General features: G+C 38.2%; 3 protein-coding genes across 9 annotated transcripts in view; 1 reads left to right on the forward strand and 2 right to left on the reverse strand.

Moving 5' to 3' along the window:
• The window catches only part of CPNE3 (copine 3), a 33680-nt gene extending 33447 nt beyond the window's left edge, over positions 1-233 (reverse strand). Inside the window, exon 1 of the mRNA XM_068933104.1 lies at positions 13-233. The gene's annotated coding sequence lies outside the window, so the exon portion shown is untranslated. The remainder of the gene's footprint in view (positions 1-12) is intronic.
• RMDN1 (regulator of microtubule dynamics 1) lies at positions 148-14740 on the forward strand. 3 transcript variants are annotated; one of them, XM_068933105.1, is made up of 10 exons: positions 153-357; positions 1004-1115; positions 4053-4140; positions 5895-6054; positions 6714-6803; positions 7539-7594; positions 9387-9474; positions 11243-11273; positions 12425-12558; positions 14592-14740. In XM_068933105.1, the coding sequence occupies exons 1-10, from the start codon at positions 244-246 to the stop codon at positions 14628-14630; spliced, it is 912 nt and encodes a 303-aa protein (XP_068789206.1). In that variant the 5' UTR covers positions 153-243; the 3' UTR covers positions 14631-14740. The 3 variants fall into 3 exon arrangements, with proteins under 3 accessions (XP_068789209.1, XP_068789206.1, XP_068789207.1); XM_068933106.1 differs by having other exon boundaries at positions 4056-4140; XM_068933108.1 differs by lacking the exons at positions 7539-7594; positions 9387-9474 and having other exon boundaries at positions 148-357.
• Positions 14741-17786: 3046 nt separating this feature from the next.
• Positions 17787-20559, reverse strand: part of WWP1 (WW domain containing E3 ubiquitin protein ligase 1) — a 59439-nt gene continuing 56666 nt past the window's right edge. For all 5 annotated transcript variants that reach the window (XM_068933101.1, XM_068933097.1, XM_068933100.1 and 2 more), the window contains 3 exons: positions 20269-20365; positions 19878-19950; positions 17787-18718 (listed from right to left, as the gene is read on the reverse strand). In XM_068933101.1, coding sequence (XP_068789202.1) covers positions 18619-18718; positions 19878-19950; positions 20269-20365 — 270 coding nt within the window. In that variant the 3' untranslated portion in view covers positions 17787-18618. The remainder of the gene's footprint in view (positions 18719-19877; positions 19951-20268; positions 20366-20559) is intronic.

The raw sequence follows: 20559 nt of genomic DNA on the forward strand, positions 1-20559 counted from the left end.
GCCCGGCCCTACCTTGTCGCACAGCCTTGCGGTTCCCCCTCCCCCGCCAAGGACGCGCCTGCCGCGGCCGCGGCCCGGCTGAGCCGCAGCGTCGTGCGAGGGCCGACGAGCAGGGCGGCGGCGCGCTGCCGGGCGGAGCGAGCGGCTGCCGCCGCCCCTCTTTCCCTCTCGCCGCCGTAGCGTTGGGGCCGGACCGCTTCCTGCGGCCGCAGGGGGCGGCGCTCGGTGGGGACGGCTGGTGTCATGGCGGCGCTGGCGCGGGCGCAGCCCTTCCGCCGCGGCCCCGCCTGCCTGGGGAGGCCGCTGCTGCGGCGGCAGGGGGGGCCCGGCGCCCGCCGCGGGGCCGGCGGCAGCGAGGTATTCAGCGAGCGGCGCGGCGCGGCGGGGTGCCGCTGCGGGGGGCGGGACGCGGGAACGCCTGTAGCGGGGCCCTCTCAGCCGGCGGGGGGAGGCGGCGAGCGGAGGGGTCGGCGCGGGCCGCGGCCGCGGGCGCGGCGTGAGGGGGCGGTGGGGCGCGGGAACGGGCGGGGGCGCTGCGGCGCCGGGCCGCGGGCGGGGACCGGCTTCCCCGGGAACGGCGAGTACGGGAGTCGGGCTCCGCCGATGGCACAAATTCTGCCTGTCGGTAGAAGAAAGACCTACTGTTTGAGACTTACTGTTTCAAAATCGAGGATCCTTGTGGTCTCTTGAAAAATACAAGTTCGGGTTTTTTTTGTTTCCTACCGTGTGTTTACTGCTTTTTTATTTATTTAGTTTCAGTGGAGTGCTCAGTTTATATTTTAAAGCATAACTATCGTCGTGGAAGGCTTGGAAAGAAATATTGCTGTTGATGTTGTGGGATCTTTTTCTTGTTTTTTTTTTTTTTTTTTAGTTTATAAAAGACCTTTCTGTGTTTGAGATCGGAAATATAACTGTAATTTTCTACAAACCAGAGCTTGGGAAACCAGAAAAACATTTTCTTATTAACAAAGTTTATTAATACACACTTTATAATCCCTTGTAGGCGCTTGGAAAAGGCTTTACGAGGGGGGTTTTGCTGTCAACAGGGTCCTTTCTGGTTTATGAAACTTACAGGCTGATTTCTCGCTCTGCTGAGGTTCATGCAAGCTTCAAAGGTAATATTTCAAATTCTGAAGCGTGCAGATCGCAAGGCAAAACTTGTCACTTTTAGTGCCAGGATTGTATAGGAAAACTGCGTAATGCTTTTGAGTATCTCCACTGTGTTCACTGTGTTTCCATGGTAGGATGTTTTTGAATTAGGCTGAGGTTTTAAAGTTTAGTAGTGGTTTAATAAGCAGTTCTTTTAAACGTCACTGAAAACTGGTCCACCATGTCCGCAAGGACTATGACAGCCATTTTGCGGCCTACACTTTAAATAACTCTTCTTGAGAACGATACAGTTCAGTTGGAAGTGCAGTCCAAACTCCTTACTTAATTCAGATTTTTAATATGAACACAGTGGAGTTCCCATTTAGTGTGGTTGAGCAGCATGATCATGTTTCAAAAAAGGGGGAAAAATGAGAAATAACTTGTTTTTTGTCGTCACGCTAAAGAAAGAGGAGCACAAGCCTTGCTTTACCTACTAGAAAAAGAATAGAGCAAGTGGTAACATGTTCTTTTCAAGATCTGCATAAAGATAGTCTCTCTATTCGAAGAAAAAAATGTTATCTTAAAGAGATATTGTCACAGACTTAAGTTTCTTAAAACTTGCCTATCGCAGGGTAAATGAAAGTTGTTACAGCAAACGGAGCCTAACCAAAACACATACGCTACAGATAGTAGTCAGTTCTGACAATCTCTTTGTGTAAGTTGTAAAGAAAGGAGTGTCCTAGATCACTTAGGCTTTTAGAAATAAAAATGTAGACAGTTGACTTTTGAAAGGATATCAAGCTGCTTCATTTGCCATAAAGAAGGAGCTTTAGTGAACAGATTTAAGATGGCCACTAAATATACAAATAGGAAAATTTAGTTTGAACATGAGAAACGTAAATAACGTTATTAAGTTGGCTGTGCCTTCTGGTGCTTTAATTCACACATGCCTCTGACATTTACAGTACCAAGAACAGTGGTATTACTGTGCTTTCCATGCAAGACAAGATATGGTGAAAGTAAAAGAAAAAAAGAAGTACTTCAAAAATACTCTTGAGGAAATAAATGCCTAATAATTTCGGTAAAATACCTGAGCCTTCACAGAGTGGTTGAAGTTGGAAGGAGCCTCTGGAGATCTTCTAGTCCAACCTAACTGCTCAAGCAAGATCTCCTAGAGCAGGTTGCCCAGGACCATGCCCAGACAGCTTTGGAGTATCTCCAAGAATGTAGACTCCACAACCTCTCTGGGCAACCTGTTACAGTGCTCAGTCACCCTCACAATAAAAAAGTTATTCCTTATGTTCAGACAGAACTTCCTGTGTATTAGATACATTTCATTAGATATGTTAGTATTCAGTGCATCCTGAGCAAATGAAACAGTTCAGTAAAGGTAAAACCCTGGAGCTAATCTTAAAAACTTAAATATTTAAGTCCGCATCTTTACTTCCTTGAATCCATTGTTATAATGGCTGTGCCAAAGTCAAGATAGACCATTATCTTATCTTTGAAGTGGTTGACAAAAGATGTTTAGAGCTGACAGGGTAAAAAATGACCCAGAATGCTCTCTTCAGTGATTTTTACTTCTTGTACAGCTGTGATTTGTAAAGCTTTTTATCTGGAGATGACGGTTTTGTATTTAGCAGCCTTTGGTGGATTTTTCTTCTGTAAATAAAGCTGCGCTGCAATGAAACTTGACCACGATATTCAGTAATAACTTAAAAAAATAATAATTTCTACAAAGAAAATGTATGTTTGACTCAGCAATTTAATCCCAGATGAAGGAGTAATACCCAGGAAATGATAAGCATAGTGATAAATGTAACTGAAAAGTCTAAAAGAAACTAAACAAGGCTCTTATTAAAATACTTTTCTGCCAACACTAAAGCATTAAAAAGTTACATTTAATAAACTGGAAGATCCTTCTCCTAGAAAGTTATATACTTAATGGCATTACCTACCTGCTTCCGTTTGGGTATTTCTTTTCTCCTCCTCCCATGTAATGCCGTATTAGACCTCCTGTACTGCATGTTCGTTGATATTTCTGCTTGTAGAACATTTTTGGGGGGGCCGAGAGAGAGGGGGAGACAGATATTTGTATACTATTATATTCAGCCAATTGAGAGAAAGAATTAAAATATCCTAAGAGCAATGTATACTTCATGTCATTAATACTCTAGAAAGCCAGCTTCAGTTTTTCAGGTCCTATTTTGTGTATTTTTGATTTTAGCACTTTGAAAAATAAATGTTTTTGCAGAATACTGTATTTTTGGAGTCATGTATTTATGAAAATCTGAAGTGCTTCAATCAGCAGAACTTCAAATAGTGTTTAATATTGGTTTATTGAATAAGGTAAGGGCCTGTCTGCAGTACTATTTTAGCCAAATTATGGAATCATACTGAGAATCAAGAATATTTCAACAAAACTCTTTTTTGGGGTTGTTGAGTATCTTTTAATCTCTTTTTAACAAAACCTTTTGGGTTTATTTTGTTCTGTTTGGTTTTTTGCTATCTGTAAATTCTATACATATACTAATGAGGCAGTCTCACTCCTCGCAGTCTATTGCGCTTACCTTCCTGAACGTTTTTTTCTTACTATTTCTTTTGCTTTTCATCCATTCACTAAGAAGAAAAATGGCTTCTAGTATCTGATGCTTTGAGAAAGACACTTAGGGTAAATCCATTAAGCTTCCAAAGCTGTCTGTTGCCAAAGGCTGTTTCATAGTTCCAGAAGAGAGCAGAGCTACCCAGTACTGTATCTCTTACCTGTTGTAACTTACCCAGTTCTGCCTTGCATGAAAGCTGTTTGATTTAATCTTTAGGAATGATGGCCTAAAAAGGAACTAGTTCATTTGTTCTTTGTGTTTCAGCTAGAATGTCTCACTCTTAATGTTTTGTTTCTGCTGTAATATACTATTTACATGTAATTTGTTCTCATGTTTCCATGATTCTCGTTTCTTCTTAAGTAGAAGAAGTTATAGAGCAAGCAGATTACCTGTATGGGAGTGGAGAAACTGAAAAACTCTATCGGTTGCTGGTTCAACATAAAAATAGGTATTTGGTTGCATTGAATATCCTCACATTATTTTGACTTTGGTGTGCTCTTCTATATCAGTATTTCAACTGATATTTGAATTGTATTATGCTGCAGAATCTTGCTTTCATCTTTACAGAAGTAGGAAAAAAGGACCCTTGATCTTTTTTCTGCTGAGGGAAAAGTGCACAAAGGGGACCTGGTTGTTAGCTGAGTGCAGCTGTAGAAGCTGAGGGTTAACATTTATTTTTCATTGCTGGGGGGGGGAGGGGGGGGGCTGCTTACTTGCTTTGTTATTTTAATAATACCTTAAAATATAATGGAAAAAAATCTGAATTTTAACTACACGTCACTAAATAATGAAAGTATCTGGAATTCAGGTGTTGAAAATCACTGTATTTTTTCATTGCTGAACACCTGTTTTCACCTTCTGTTTTCACTTGTTTCCTGTTAGGATTTGTGCCTGAATACAAAAAGCTCGTTTGTGGGGTTATGTCATAGCTGCACAAAACATTACTGATGCGTAAAGGAAAAGGCAGAAAATGCATGGGAAGCTTCTTTTAGAATCCGTTCCTTTGTAGCAGACAGGACATCTCATGCATCCTAGAGGAACTGGAGGAAATTCTGGAGGAAATTGGCAGCTAGTTGTTTTCAGTTCAAGTTTTTCATTCTTGGCAGAAAAATGTATAAAGCCTAGAAAACAAAAGGAGGGTGTCGATCTGTAAAGGACATAATGTCATAGCAGTACTACTTATTCTATAGGGACTAATGATCCCAGTAACTGTACTTAACGTTTTTGTGACTCATCTGAAAAATGAGTCTGCTAATTCTGTGTATTCCATTAACAAGGGCAGAACTGCTGTCCTGCGAGTAGCAAGTCAGTTTGACTCCAGATAGGAAAACTGTCTTTTATTGATATTCTGAGCTTACAGTAACTAGTTTTGAGATCAGATATGGGTTTTAATATTTTTAGTTCCTGCTAGTTTTGACTTCAAAATTCCTGTTTATAGGAAAAAAATATTTTGTGGCCAAGTAGCAAGAATTTCTGAAATGCTCTTTAAACTCAGTTTTAATATTAAAGGTCTTTAGTGGTTAATGAAAGTAGTAGTAAAGTTAAAGAATAATAAAATGCAAGCAGTGTTTCAAAGCAATATGCTAACAAAATAATAAAACTTCCTCTGTACCAAATCCCTTGTCTTTGGCTGTGAAGTACCATACATCATTGTGATCTAGTGCTACAAATAAATATATAAACGTACAGCCTCATGTGGTGGTATGGCTGGCCTGTTTTTTCACTTTTGTTCTAGGAAGAATTTCCCTGTTTAGGTACAACTATAGGGATAAAGATATGTAATATGGTAAACGTTTATAGTAAACATTGATGTCAAATCAACAGAATGCTGGAAAAAATACAGTCTAGTTAAGTGCAAAGGAGACATTGTTTCCCTTCTGGTATCTCTAGTGGTACTGTTGAGCTTTCAAAATTTACATCTTCTTCAAGAAAACAAAAGTCCTTTCCTACAGATACATTTGCTCCACAGATCAAAGTTGCATGAAGAAGGTATCATCAGACCATCTATCATGGAAGGCTTGCGTCTGTTTTTTATTGTTTGTTTGGTTTTTTTACCCTGTGATTGTATACAGCATAGAATCACAGATGATACACTTTTGTCCTCTCATCCACTTGAGATATGTATTAAGAAATTGATTTGAGACCTTAGTTGCTTTGTTGCCATTAGTATTTTAAAATATTAGTATTTTTGTTCATGACTAGCGAGGATGCAGAGCTGTTGTGGCGGCTGGCACGGGCATCACGTGATCTAGCTCAGCTTAGTAGTACTTCTACAGAGGAAAAAAAGCAACTGGTTTATGAAGCCCTTGAGTATGCAAAAAAGGCACTTGAAAAAAACGAATCCAACTTTGCAGCACACAAGGTGAGTGAAGCAAAAACTTAATTGAAATCTTGTTGTCCTTTGATTTCTGCCAGTAGAAGCTGGAACAAACGTCATTGTTCTATCTTTCGGCAGACTCCAACACAGTTTAACTTTTCAGTTGAGAGAGTGAGAGTTTTCATCACTCACTAAGTTGTTTCTAAGATCAGAGTTTGGACTTCTGCAGCTCAGTTTTCTGTACACAGGAAACAGTAATTGGTTTAATGTATTCAGGACTACAGAAGGAGGTGACTGATTAGCTTCACTGCAGCTAGTCTGCTCCTGTGACATACCCTGGAAGATGTTTCACACACCCAGCATGCTGTTGCTGTGCTCAGTAGCAGGTTTATAGAGTTTCACTGACAAGATTTCAGGCTCTGGTTTCTTTCTGCTTGCTCACTCCCCCCCGCTCCCCTTTTCTTTGTGCCTCTTCTCCGGCCAGCAAAGAGGCAACAAGGTATAGTCATTTTTGCTGGCCTCTTGGATAAGAGGACGTTGATTCCTTTATCTGTGGAAATTAGCAGGTTGCTCTATCACTATTTAAACTCTTCATTGCAACTATTGTTTGGTTGGTGGTGCTGATGGTTCTTCTGTTTTTGTTAAGAATTTACAATTTGATTATAGTGCTTTTCAATACTTTGTTTTTGTGCTTTCAATCATAGTGGTATGCAATTTGTATCAGTGATGTTGGAGATTATGAAGGAATCAAGGCTAAAATTGCAAACGCCTTTGTTATCAAAGAGCATTTCCAGGTAAGGTAATTTGTTTTGTTTTTTGGATTTTTGCTTGGCAACAGGATTAATGTCTGATACGTAGATGATGAGTTGTGAACTGGTTTTCATGGAAATTTGCGAGTGTACTTCTGTTCAGATCTCCTGATAACGCTTTGGTTTTTGGGTTATCATGTTTTATTATGTTAATCCTGGATGCCCCTGGCCACAGTGGATACAAATTGGCTCCTGCAGTGAACTGAGTTCCTACAGAAGAGAGTGCTTGAATTAGCTGAAGTTAGGTCCTTCTTAGGTCCTTCCACAGCCACAGGACACCTGTTAGGACTAAATAAAGTATAGCTGTGCTATGGAAAAAATGATGTGTGGCCATACCTGTAGCTGTGTGTCAATAAAGAACATATACTGGAGAAGGAAAAGAGCTACTGACCCAGTTGACATCGCCAGAAATTATACCAAATTGTGAACGCACTGCGTCTCATGTGAAACTCTTACTCCTACTAAATGTAAGTGGTTAAATCCATTGGTGTTTTCGGTAATTTGGAGGTTGGCAGATTCACTTGTGCACTAAATAAATACTGTACATCTCCTTGAAGTTCTGCACACAATCTGGCTCAGATAACAGTAGGAAAAATGTCTACATTTTATATTTATACACATATATAAATATATACATACGTACACACACATACTTAGATTTACATCTAAATGTGGCAGACCAACTTTTTACATCTTTGCTTTTTTTCCCCATCTCACTAGAAAGCCATTGAACTGAATCCAAAAGATGCTACATCAATTCATCTTATGGGCATTTGGTAAGGTGTTGTATTTTCAAACAAAAGTTAGCTTATGACAAAGAAAAAAACATGCTAGAATGCTGGAACAGCTGAGCAATCTGGAATATATTGCAAAAATGCTTGAGATAAATTAAGGTGATGCAAATACGAAAACCTTTTGAAAGTGTACACTAAGTCATGCGTTGAAAAGGTCTGGCTGTTAATTCTTAGTGCGAAAGATGAAACAATATTTGGCTTTGTTTCAGTTCTACTGTACTGAAGTATAACAACTCATTTTGCAGACTTAAGATTTCCGTAGCATGCATCAGAGATTGAGTACTACTCATTAGGTAGCAGGTGAAGGACTGGAAGAATAACTTTCAATGCAAACTGGGGCATACTGTGGAAGGAGTTTGGTTGAAACTGGTATTTCTTACGTATTAATGACAGACTCCAGATACAGCCTTTCCTGTTCTTTATCTGTCAGAAAGAAGCCAAAACTTCTGTTGTTTTATAGGATGTCTGTGATACGAGACTGAGAGGGTGAAAATAAAGAGGCCAGAGGACTTCTGGTTTTAAAGGTGGAGTGGAGGAAATCACAGCTACTGTTTCTGTGGCTTTTTCTGGATTCTTGAAAAACCGGAAGTAAACTGCAATCTACCACTCCAGGTTTTTTTGTTAGTCTGTGCAGTTACTCACTTCATTATTTTTTTAATCATCCACCACCCCTTCCCACATTGGACTTAACCATTACAGTAATGCACATGTTTGGAGACATATGTATGCTGCCAATTCAATGAGCCTAAAGGTCAGTCTGGAGACAGGAAGCATGTTATGGAAAGGTACTTAAGACATTGTTGCTTTTGGCACTGAAACATCCCCGTATCGTACATTTGAACGTACTAATTATTGAGTCCCAGGGTTTCTTCATCAGAAACTGGGATTTGGTGTCAGCCAATTCTTGTTCCCCCTGCCCTTTTTTGTTTCTTCTCCTCTTTCTAGTCTGTTGTGGACTGAACTTGTTGCATTGGTATTCCTGTTAGGGTACATCTAATAACAAAACCTGATGGAGGAGGGAACTGCAATTCCGTTTGTGTATTCCCACCCCTCCCCCAAAAACTACCATACTTGTATTCCTTTAATCATTTACCTCCTTGTGTGCTGTTATGGACAGTGCAGAATCAGAAGGACATTTCTAATCACTGTGCGAGAGTAAAAAGTCTGAACGGTGTTGTTTTAACGTTTACTCCAGAATGTTTTATGTATTTGAAGTACTTACCAAATATTTAATCCTTTCAGCATCTCTAAGATAGGGGACTTAATACTGACTAGAAGGGACTAACCTAGAACACAGTAGTTTTAGATCTACTTTTATTTCTGAAGATCAGAGTCTTTCAGGAATATACTGTTAATCTGCTTTTGCAGATTAATAAATGAGAAAAAACAAGGTAATACTGACGTCAGGCAATGACATGATTCGTTGCAAATGTTTTAAAACGATATCAAATATGCAATAAATGGTTAAAACACTACAAGCAAAAAGGCTGTCTCATGGGTAATACCTGAGTCTCCAGCTCTGTCTAATGCAATAACAGTTCCCTGGAAAGACACACAAAAACTTCTTGAGCAGAATGTGGCAGCAATTTCAGACATCTTGCAGTTGTGTTGTATAGTTGTAACAGTTTGCTTACAGAACTTGTAATATGGCTGCTCAACCAGGTGTTGTGGTTCTTGGTAATAGCAAATTATCTGGCATCTAAGATCTGAGATATGTAAGTCCAGAAGACAAGAGAAATGTGAAATGCATATGCAAATATTTCCTTTTGCCCAGGTGTTACTCCTTTGCTGAAATGCCATGGTACCAAAGGAAAATAGCTGCAATGCTATTTGCAACACCTCCAACATCCACATATAAAGAGGTACAATATGAGAGTGTTTGTCACAGGTTATCCCCCCTCCCCCCCCAAGCCATTGATACACTTTCACTGACTTTCCTGACAAAGCTCACCTTGCTGAAATTCTTAAAATGATGAACAATGTAGAGGACTTTCTTTGCGAAACTGTCCGTGGATTTTGTGAATTGCTGACACAGAATAGCTTAAAATTCACAAAATAAGCATGGATTTGAGAGTTTATAGGTGTCAATAATCATCATTAATATAACACCACAGTGACAGACATCTAAGAAACAGGTAAAAATCTTGAACATTTTTTTTCCACTATGGCACATCCAGAACAAGAATATCATGAAAATGATTTCATGCAGTTTGTGCAGCAGAGATTAACAAGCTGTATCTAACTTGGTGTGTTACCACAGATATCATCTATCACAGATAACTCTATACCGCTTCTGGTGCTAATGGTTTATATGGTGCTATTAGATCATGTACTTATTTGATAGGAGTATTAGATTTCCCCCCCCCCCTTTTTGTGAAATGCAAAAAATAAAATAGCTTGTTTTGTCACTTCCCATGAATATCCTCTGGCTATGCTTTCGGGGCTTTTTTTTCAGTTGCATTGAAAGTATTTTTATTTTTATTTTTTTTGTTGCTACAAACATTTCTAAATACGTACTGCTATCAGGCAACTTAAAACATATGGTCCAGATGCCTATGTTCTAGGGTGTCTAATACAGTATGCATGTTGTTTAAACAGCTTGCACATACAAACTGTAAATTAGCAGGAAGAAAGTTCCTGCAGCTGTTGTAACCATCGTTTTCTAGTGGAACAACCAAATATTTGGCCCACAATATTTCGTCTTTTTTAAGGTGTGTGGAGGTGAAGAGTCACTAGAAAGTAACTGTAGAAGGCTGCTTGCCTTCCACAAACAATCAAGTTCTGATTAAAAAAAGAAATCAACTGTATCAAGAACGCCAAGCTTACAAGTTTGGCTGAAAATTGGTCGCACACAAATATGAAGTGTTAGCCAGGATTTTTAATACTTCAGAATCTTAACCACTCCTAGCAATGCGTTCTGCAGTAGAGCGGCTGAAGAAGCAAACTTGTCACAGAATGTGTGGCTGAGCCATATTGATAACAAACTCCTGCAGTTTCAGTACAAAGACTCCTGTGTAGATAGTTCCATGCTTTTTTTTAAAAAAGTTTGACAGTGTTTTGCCGCTAGCTAGTAACATCAGAAAGAGGTGGGAATAGACTTAAATTTCTGATGTGCATTATGGAAAACTAGCTGAAAAATATGCGTTTTTCATAAACGTTTGTTCTCAAATAGGAGGATACTAACTGGCATTCCATAGGAATCAGTTCTAGATGAAGTATTTGTCAACATTAGTGACCTAAGTGATAACATTTTTGTTTCATCTATTAAATTTATACATGAGAATTGGCTGGGAGGGACTGCAAACAAACTGGAAGAAGAAACAAAATTCACAATGATCTTGACAAGCTGAAGACTGAAACTTGTTAGGGACAAATACATGGTACTGTACTTATGGAGGAATAATAAACTGTGCAAATACTGGCTGGGGAATAACTGACTAAGCAGTAGTTCTCTTAGGAATGTTTTAGTTTTGATTGCACACTGAATGAGAACCATCAATAGTTTGCTGAACATCATGGACTGAAAGACAAGAAGTCCCTTTTCAGCTATATTGAGAATCCATAGGGCTTTAGGTAGATTACTATGTTCCACATGCTCCATTTTAAGGAAGACAACCTTATCTTTTACAGGCTCTTCGTTATTTCCACATGGCAGAAGAAGGTAATCTGTGTAGTTCTTTTGTAAAATGATTTTTTTTTAAATGGACTTAATCTCAAAATTCGGCTCCAAAACTCCTGCATGCATTTACCTGTAAAAAGACAGTGTCAAATACTGGGGGTTTTGACTGACCTCAGTGGGCCAAGCTCTGCCTTCTTTTTGATAGCTATGAACCTTGTTTGCTGGAATTAGAAGTATCAGCAAGGACAGAATAATAGTCAGTGACTGAAAAAAAAAATCTAGCAAATCATGCACTGGTTTTGAAAGAATCATAGCTCATGTTTACATATGTGCGTTCTGTATGTGCAAAGTTACTAATGTATAGACATTAGTAACTTTGTCTTTAATATAGTAGTCTTTAAGTATAGGCAGTTAGAGCTTATTATTGAAGGCAGGGCATACTCTAGACTACAGCACGTCACGGGTCCATCTGTTAGGAGATGGGAGCAAGCAGCACTGCTGCTGCCAGGCTCTGTCATCTTGACAATACTGCTTTTTACCCCGCTAGGCATTTACCTGCCTTTGAGTACTGTTGGTTATTATATAAGTGTGTAATTTGGTTACCAGGATTTTGACTCCTGACCTTCTATCCAACAGCAGAGAAAGCTTGTGCTCTAACAAGCATGAACAGTAGGCAAGACTAGTCTTTTAATAGCAGTCAGTAACCAAACTCACATTTCATAGAAGTTTGTAATCTTTTCCTTTAAAAAAAAAGAGAAATGTAGGTACAAACAATGTTTTTTTGTTTTGTTTTCCATGTAGCAAAAGCTAGTATCATACATGTGTATGTGATTTGAAGCTAAGAGACATGCCCCTTTATTTTCTTAAGGACACTCGCTAAGCTGGCTGCATTTTCGGTTGCACCTACTACATCCACAAAAGCACAGATTTTACAAAAGAGAAGCTGTTGATGTTATGCATAAGCTCACTGCTTCCCTTTGTAACAGACTTGCTTTCATTTAGTGTGTTAATTTGTTAACTAGTGGCTAACATATTTGAGACTAAAGTTTAGCAAGCAAAAGTTTTACATTGGCTTCCTAATCCGAAACGGTATTAATCTTTTCTGAAGTAAATGTAAAGGAGTAACGCTACATCATGACTTTGATAGCATGCTGCTCCCTGCCGTTCAGAGCTTTTTTCCTGTTTCTGTACAGCTGATCCCAATTTCTACAGCAAAAATTTGCTCTTTTTGGGAAAGACATACCTGAAGTTAAACAACAAAAAGATGGCTCTCTTGTGGTTAAGCAAAGCCAAAGACTATCCTGCGCATACAGAGGAGGACAAACAGGTAGGACATTAAGAATTGTAACAGTGCAATCAAGTATTGTAGCAAATGTGTGACATCATGGCAGTGAAACATATATAAAATTACTTCAGAGTAGCCTAATTCAGCAGCTATTTCAGCATTACAGCCAGACACCAAAAAACTGTGTGGTGTAATCTGAACGCAACGGTTGGAAGTTTTCTGTTAATAAAGAATTGTTACTCTTCCTCCTTTGTGATTTTTTTTTTTTTAGTGCTAATACTAATCCACCCTTAACTGTGTTATTCAAGTTAAGACTGATTTGATAACCCATGTCTATATAAGCACAGGTTCACTTTTCCTGAGCCTAAAACTAAAAAGGTAAATGTCATGTTTTAAAAGAGCTAAAGAAAACCTCTTCAGTGGAATCATAAGCAGCAAGAAGAGAGCATGGATGTATCAAAACTTGCTAGATCCATAAAAATCCAGCATTGCATTCCTTTCTAGGCACCTAGGCTGAATCTCTCCCTATCTGAATTGAGACAAATTGAGGTAATACACCTTTGACAGCAGCTCTCCAGTGCCAACTGCCATGAGACACTTGCTTACCTTTTTGAACTGCTGAGAAGGATCCTGGTTTGGACAGACAGATTGGTGTCTGCTTTGTACCTAAACGCATACAGTGCTGCTAGAAAACTATTAGACTGGTTCAGACCTTGCACTGCGTTCACGATAAACCACAGTAACTGTAATCATCTTCAGTGAACAAGTAATTTTGGTTGCATCAGGAGTAACGAAGCCTGATTTCCAATTGGTTTTTCCTATGGTTGGTTGACTTCTAATTTACTTACTGTAAAGCTGCAGTGTGAGATCATGCTTTAACTGCTACAGGAGACATCCAAATAAGTTGTGGCATTCTGTACGTCCTAATTGTAAGAAACATTTTTGTACTTCAGCAAAGTACTGATACTTCAGGTATCAGCAAAAACACTAGTCAAGTTTTCCCTCCTTTACGGATTCTCTTGTAAGACTCAAACTGATTCAAGTTTCTCCCACAAAGAGTGAGATCCTTCAGTAACCTCTTTAAGTAGAGATAAGAGTAAGGGTTCCTTTCATCCACTAAATTGGAAGGAAAATGTGTAGGAATTCAATAACTTAAACAAGTAGTGGTCTCAGGTATGTATGAAATTAGTCAGTCCCGTCAACAGTTACGAGTGGATAGGATCACTTGTTTCTCATGTGCATCCAGAAGCCTTACTTCCTTTAGAAACCAGGCGAAAAGCCAGTAGTGATTTTTGTGCAATAGCTAAGGTGTTAAACCACTTGCTTATCTACAGCAGCAGCGCTTGGACTCCTGGTACAAACTTGTACTTCCTAGAAGGGTACATAGCTTCTAAAACAAGGTGGTACTCTCTCCATGCTCTGGGTCACACTGCAAAATTCATTGGTGTCACAAAGATGGTAACCAGACTTCACAGTCCATAACACAGAAATTTACCTGTGCAAGGAAATTGTTAATTCTTGTCTCTGCATTTGGCATATAAACAGATATTCAGAACTTTTTTCTCTCCTTTATCTGCAGTGCTTGTTTTACATTGTCTGCACTGCTTTGTCAGGGCTAGAAGCTTTTTTATTGTTAATACTGATGAGGCAATAGGATATTCAAATTGTCTTAGGTTTTACACAGAACCCCTAGGTAGGGGGAGTCTCAGAAACATTCACACTTCTCCATTAGTTACTGTCTAGATCTATAAACCCTAGGTGAGTTATGCCCAGAAACAGGATAACTGGCACACTGCTGTTTTGTTTGACTGTAACAAACTAAGAGCTAATTGTCTATATATGCTCAATGCAAATAAACTCACTAAAGGGAATTATTACACTTAAGACACTAGCTTAAGAAGTTTTATTTCCATTCATGTCATGTTGAGCATCTTAAACTATGGAAAGGGAATTAACTTAGGAGGGTAACTACTTTGTAGACTTGTGAAACATCTGGGAGCTTGCAGGATAAGGTCTACTAAAAGAGCCTTTATCTACCTGGCATTGTTTTCTTATAACTATATTTTTTCCTCTAGGTACAGAAAGAAGCTTTGGAGCTGCTTAATTCTATATAACAAGAAGCAAGATATTGGGAATACAGTACCTCAGATGTGACCAGCATAGGGAGAAAACCCACTACTTCTGTTTGTAGAATTCCTTTATTAAAAATACAGCCTAAACTTCCTCTGCCCATCTCTAGTTTCAGTTGAACCGTCACATAGCTTTGTTTTATTACATGATCCTGTCTGTTGGCATATATGGGAATAAAGGGCTTCATGGCTGAGTAACTGGGGAAGAGGCTGGGACACAGGTTACACATTTTCTGAATTAAAGTTTTAAATTGCTCAGCTGTAAGTTGTTAGGTGTAAGAAACAAGACTAACAACTTTAAAGAGAGGAGGTATAGGGCCAATACTCAACTACAAAGCTGCAACTGATTCCTAGAGTATTGCCCTTCCTACAGTGTACATTCACACTTTTAGATATTCTTACAGACTTCTGAGTAAGGCTGCACAAGCAACCTTAATGCCTGTACACTGAACTGCCTAAGGTGTTTGACTGCAAGAAGGGCTAAGAAAAGTGAAAACAAGCAAACACAAAAGGTGAATCAGTAACCACTCGCAAATCCATTTGTGTCTGCTACTGCAGTAGTTGCCAAGAAGCAGCTTTTTGTGAAGTGTGATCATCTGTTTTGCATTTTGAGAGTATATAAATTCTGAGAATTTAGTGGCCAAACCACTCCATGCTGGACATCCACATTTCTTCCCCTAGACTATTCTGACAGCAGGAATGCATGTTCCTAAGGGCAGGGAACTAAAGTTTTGAAGCCGATTAAGGAGTTCATTTGTAAAAAATAAAATCAAGTTTTCATTGCTAATATTTTAGCATGAACTTCCACTAAAAAACAAACCAAAAAACCCACTAATCTAGATATTCAGCATAGAAAGTTTACATCATGAATATTCATGGATTTTCCAAAAATATATTCCAATTAACTAACAGAAAAATAGGACCTCATCATGAAAAAAAAATGTTAGACAGTCTTAAGCATGCATGGTATTAGCAGTAGCAAGTCTAGCAATGTAGAATGAACTAAAAATATCTAGTGCTTGTTTTAATGAGAAACATGTTGTGATCTATAGGGGAGGAAACAGATGCAGATGTACGGAGGACATAAACTGGCTAGGTCACCAAGCCAAGCTCATTCCAAGTCCGTAATAAAAATCCACGGCTGAGAGGCAGTCTAGTGCTCTAATTCTAGTCTCAAATCATGTAAAGATGGTTTTCTCCACTGCAGTAAAATAAATTTCTTATTTTTGATGAAGGACATCAAAATGAAGTATTCAACATTCTGAAGTCCAAGGATGGATGACACAGTGGTTTAGAGATGTTGGCTCAGATTATTTGAACACTCGCTCACTTAGAAAACATCTGCCATTCACAAAATCACTTCTAGTAGCCTTGTTGCAGCGATGCCTGCATCTTTTCTGCCCTAAAGAACAGCATCTGCACAAAGAGGAAAGCTATCCAGGTACCAGGTAAAGATCTTTGGGAGCTTAGAAAACAGCAGCTGATTACTTGGCTGCTGGAAGAAAGGAACAGAATGAACTATATGCAACTACAGAGTAGCTCCCTCAAGTAATATCATCTCATGGTTCCTTTATCTGTTCCAGTCTTCACTGCTTTCCTCTCTTCACACCTCTCTTCCTCCATCCTCCCAGGTACAGCTGAACTTTGAGAAATATGGATGGGAACAGGAAAAAAAAGTTTCTATGCAGTATTACTGAAATTTCTGGTTGCGGAATATCCAACTTAAACAAACAGAGCAGTACACAAAATTTTCCCTTTTTCCTTAAGGGCCAAACTTTTGGTCAGTCCTTTGAAGCCAATTAATAGATCACATTCTAATATACATGTACAGAAAGCCACAGGTTACTTCTTCCTCATATCCACAGGAAAAACTAATGCAGTTTTAAGACAGCTAAAATGACCAAAACAAACCAAGTACATTTTTGCAATGTGCTGTCTTTTTTTTTTTCCTTTTATTTTGTTCACTTACTCACAGATTCACAAGATTCAGCAGTTGGTAGTGGGTCACCAAGTCATTCATTAGTGCAAATTCATAGAGTTAAACTGTATGACATTTAGCCCTCTCAATCATTTTTCAGGTAAACCACACAAACTTCTGCTGCCCAGCCTTTTGAGTTTTTGGTTTGTTTTAAAGCTTCCTCCATTGTAACTGGCATAAGTCATAATTTAGGTGGATTTACACTTGAAATGAATTTAATGTTATATGTATGAAAATGGTTTTACAGAAGATATTTAGTGTAGTATGAACAACCCTCAGATGCTAGAAATTTCTGAGACTCTTGGGGAAAGTTAACATAATATAGCAGTTTGTTGGGCCAGTTACACTACTGCTGTTATCAAAGCTATTTACAAGTTAACAGCTCCACAGTAAACTGTGCATTTGGAATACAAAGCCTCAGACAATCCAATATGTAGAAAAATAAAATTTTGGCAGAATTCAGTTGCTGTTTGGAAAGATACAAGAACAGATATACCAGTATTTTTTCTGCATTTACACTTTTAACAGTGCAGTATGATATGTTACAGAAGTGTTCTTAATCATTCTAAGATCATTTTCATGTGTGTACAAAGTTTTGTAAAAGTTAAATGTAATGAATTTACAGTTAATATTTAAAGCATAATACAAATGATAATTTTAAACATTTTTTTTACTCTATAATAGGAAGCACAGTTTGCTAAAAGTAGCATTTAATATAATTCACGAGTAAGGTTTTATAGTTTTGTTACACCTCTTTGCAGTTCAGCAAATGCCCTCAATACCAATAAAACAAATTTTAAAATCGTTTTATATTACTGTGCACTTAGGACAAAAGTGGCCTACATAAACGAACGACAGGTTTTAGACATACTTAATTCACGTACATCTGAATTTCTACAAGAACTTAAGAAGGATGGGGATATTTACTTAATAAAAACACATTTAACTGTGCAAAGCTTATGTAACTTTCATTTCATTTGGGTTTACTAGATCCAGTAATTGAAACTGAACATGAACATAGAAAGCAGCAAAGTTCACATTACCTTTTGTATACTCTTATAGCTCAATTTACATTAATATACTCGATGAAGTTGTAAAAAGGACATCATAGTGAAAAAGGAAAAAAAAAAACCTGTAAGACACCAGACCAAAGAACAAATGTGTAATAGTTTCTCTTTTATTATTACTTTTTTCTTTGAAGATTACCTAACATCCTCGTGGTAATAACCCAAGGTAATATGTAAACATATTTCAATGCTGCTCAAATGAATTAAAATAGTCTGTTCAGCTCCTACAATAAGTCAGAACAGTGGCACCAATTGCTTTCAACATGAAATCACATTCATCTTATTGTACATGACTCTTGTGCAAGTAATAAAGGCTTTATTAATGACCTTGGCTACATCAGTGTAGAAGAGAGAGGGATATATCAGCTATTTATGTATTAAAAAAAAAAATTAAACAGACAGAATATTCTGTCATCTCAAATACCAGCAGCATTTTTCTACATGTTTCGGATACGTTTGGCCTAAGCCTTTCACTCCTTTTAGAACAGCCATGCAATAGAACAAACTTGGAGATGTTTCTTAAGAGAGAACATAGAGCAGTTTAAACATTTTTCTGAATAATAAAGCCAAGATAAAGTAAATCCAGGCCCTTTTAAATGGCTGCAATGTTTCATACACTTTGAAGCTCTATAAAACTAGAGCCCGTTAGTATATATATTTATATTTTTAATATATATTTTAAATAAGTCTTTTGTCTGCTTTCAAAATTTATGAGGGGGGTTTCTGGTTATTTGGAAGGGCAATAAATAAAAGTAGAAAAGGCTGAACTGTTTTGCATATCTTTGTGGAAGAACGGAGAACAATTATACTTTTAGAGTTCCAGAAAGATCACTGTACAGAACAAACAGCTTATATACAATTAAGTGTGCAATTTCAGTTGGCAGGGCCTTCTAATATGCAAGATCTCCTTTTCGACCAGAAGCCACTTCTACTCTTGACCAAATCCCTCTGTTTCTTCAATGGCAAAGAGCAGCTTCTCTTTTAGTTGTTCATAGCTCTTATATGGTGGCAAATCCAAACGATTAAAACTGAATAGGAAAAAAAAAACCCAAATACTTGGTAACTTTATCTTTCCCTGTCAAACATCACAGAACTCGACTACTATGGTAGGAGTTAAAAATGTTCTGATCTAACAATTAGAAATTAAAAAATAGCAAGGCAGTGAGCTCCCACTGATTTCCATTTCTGTGAACACTTAAAAACACATTTTAGAGGAAAAAGAGGCTGTTATCAGATTAGATAGAGAACAGAACCTCTGATGACTAAAGAAAACCAAGATACAGAAAAATATAATATTCAGAAGCACAAGTGTTCACCATGAAATGTCATCCTAAATTGACAAATTTAATTCAGGTACAAGCATGAAGAATCGCAAGTTTTCTCCTTCCTGTGTATGCCTAGGAAGAGTTTTTCTCCCTTTGACTTTGCCCTAACAGGCTTCTCACAGGGTTCCGTCTCATTCTCCCTCCTCCCCAAGGTTATCTTAGACAAAGAGGGATGTTTAAATCTTGCAGTCATCACTTAAAAAAACCAGCACCAGTTGGAGAAAATGGTAAAACAGAGGACCCCCTGCAGCAAACAGTTTTAAAAACGTGACAAATATTACTGTCACAGGGTTGCCAAATGAAGGCATGTTCCTCTTCCACAGAGGCCGTGTATATAGGAAATTGATCACTGTAATGGTTGCATTAGTTTGGAGTAGGAATGCCAAGTCAATAATCTGAAGTCTGGAAGGAAAAGGCAGCAAGTTCTGAAATGAACTTGTTCCGAATATTTGCTATGATTTCTTTAACATTAATTTCCTTTGTGACTATACATTTCATAACGTTACCATATAATAAGCATATCTTATAACTATATATACACACACCTGACAAGAACATGACTTAACAATATCAGTTATTTGATATTCTTTAAGTTAAAGAATTAGGAAAACATCTCTCAGGTCTATGCAAGAAGGATGCCATAATACTTTTGATATATCTGATACTGACAAACATTGTACAATGCAATAGCAAAACATAAGAATAAGAGAGCCAGTAGAGCTTTCAATACTGGCATGGGTGAGCAGTGAAAGAAACTGAAGAGAGATATCTGATTCAAATCAGATTTCATTTGATTTGTTAGAATGCAAAACCAGAAGAGAGAACCACTAAAGGTACAGAGAGTCCACATATAACAACTCACCAGGTGTGACTTCTTGGTAACCAGGTTTCCTTGCCAACTTTTTCAATGCAGAATTTCTGAGGACCATTACTTCCTGGAAAAAAAGATTTAAAAAACAAAAAAAGTGCCACCCATTCCCTTTAAGTAGTACATGTGACGTGAGACACAGCTCGGATACAGCAGACAGGACTCGTTACGTGCTACTCAACATTACATAAACGTGAACATGCTGTTTGTAGAAATGCGCTCACTTCCTAATCATTTATGAATGCATTCATGGGACTTTTGCTGACATAAAAGACCTAGAACCAAGCTGAGGTACATGAAGTGCCTGGTATCTGTACATCTGCAGCATGGTTCATTTACAAATGGAACAGTTACAGTATAAACATTTCAGTAACCTTTCACTTACCCATAAGTTCAGCAAATCCTCCCAGCGGTAATCGGCAAGTGCCAGTGACAAACTGCAAAAGTCGCATGCGAACCTCGTTGTCCGTCTCTTTTACAAACTAGACACAAAAATTGGAATTACTTAATAAAAATCTCAGGCATAGCTCAGTAATATCCTTGAAAAAGAATAATTCAAAAAAAAAAAAAAACCACAGCACCTTAAGAACAGTGCATCATTCTCCATTCTGGTAAAGGGGGAGGTGGGGGAGAAGACACTGATTTCAGATTATGCACTATGAACAGCTGCAAAGTA

This window comes from Struthio camelus, chromosome 2 (assembly GCF_040807025.1).
Source record: "Struthio camelus isolate bStrCam1 chromosome 2, bStrCam1.hap1, whole genome shotgun sequence".
Taxonomy (NCBI): domain Eukaryota; kingdom Metazoa; phylum Chordata; class Aves; order Struthioniformes; family Struthionidae; genus Struthio; species Struthio camelus.

Excerpts from the sequence above, each read along its gene's own strand:
- RMDN1 (XM_068933105.1), top strand. The coding sequence starts at position 244 with ATGGCGGCGCTGGCGCGGGCGCAGCCCTTCCGCCGCGGCCCCGCCTGC. Across the intron at positions 4,141-5,894 it reads CTGGTTCAACATAAAAATAG|CGAGGATGCAGAGCTGTTGT; the intron begins GTATTTGGTTGC and ends GTTCATGACTAG. Across the intron at positions 6,055-6,713 it reads CCAACTTTGCAGCACACAAG|TGGTATGCAATTTGTATCAG; the intron begins GTGAGTGAAGCA and ends TTTCAATCATAG.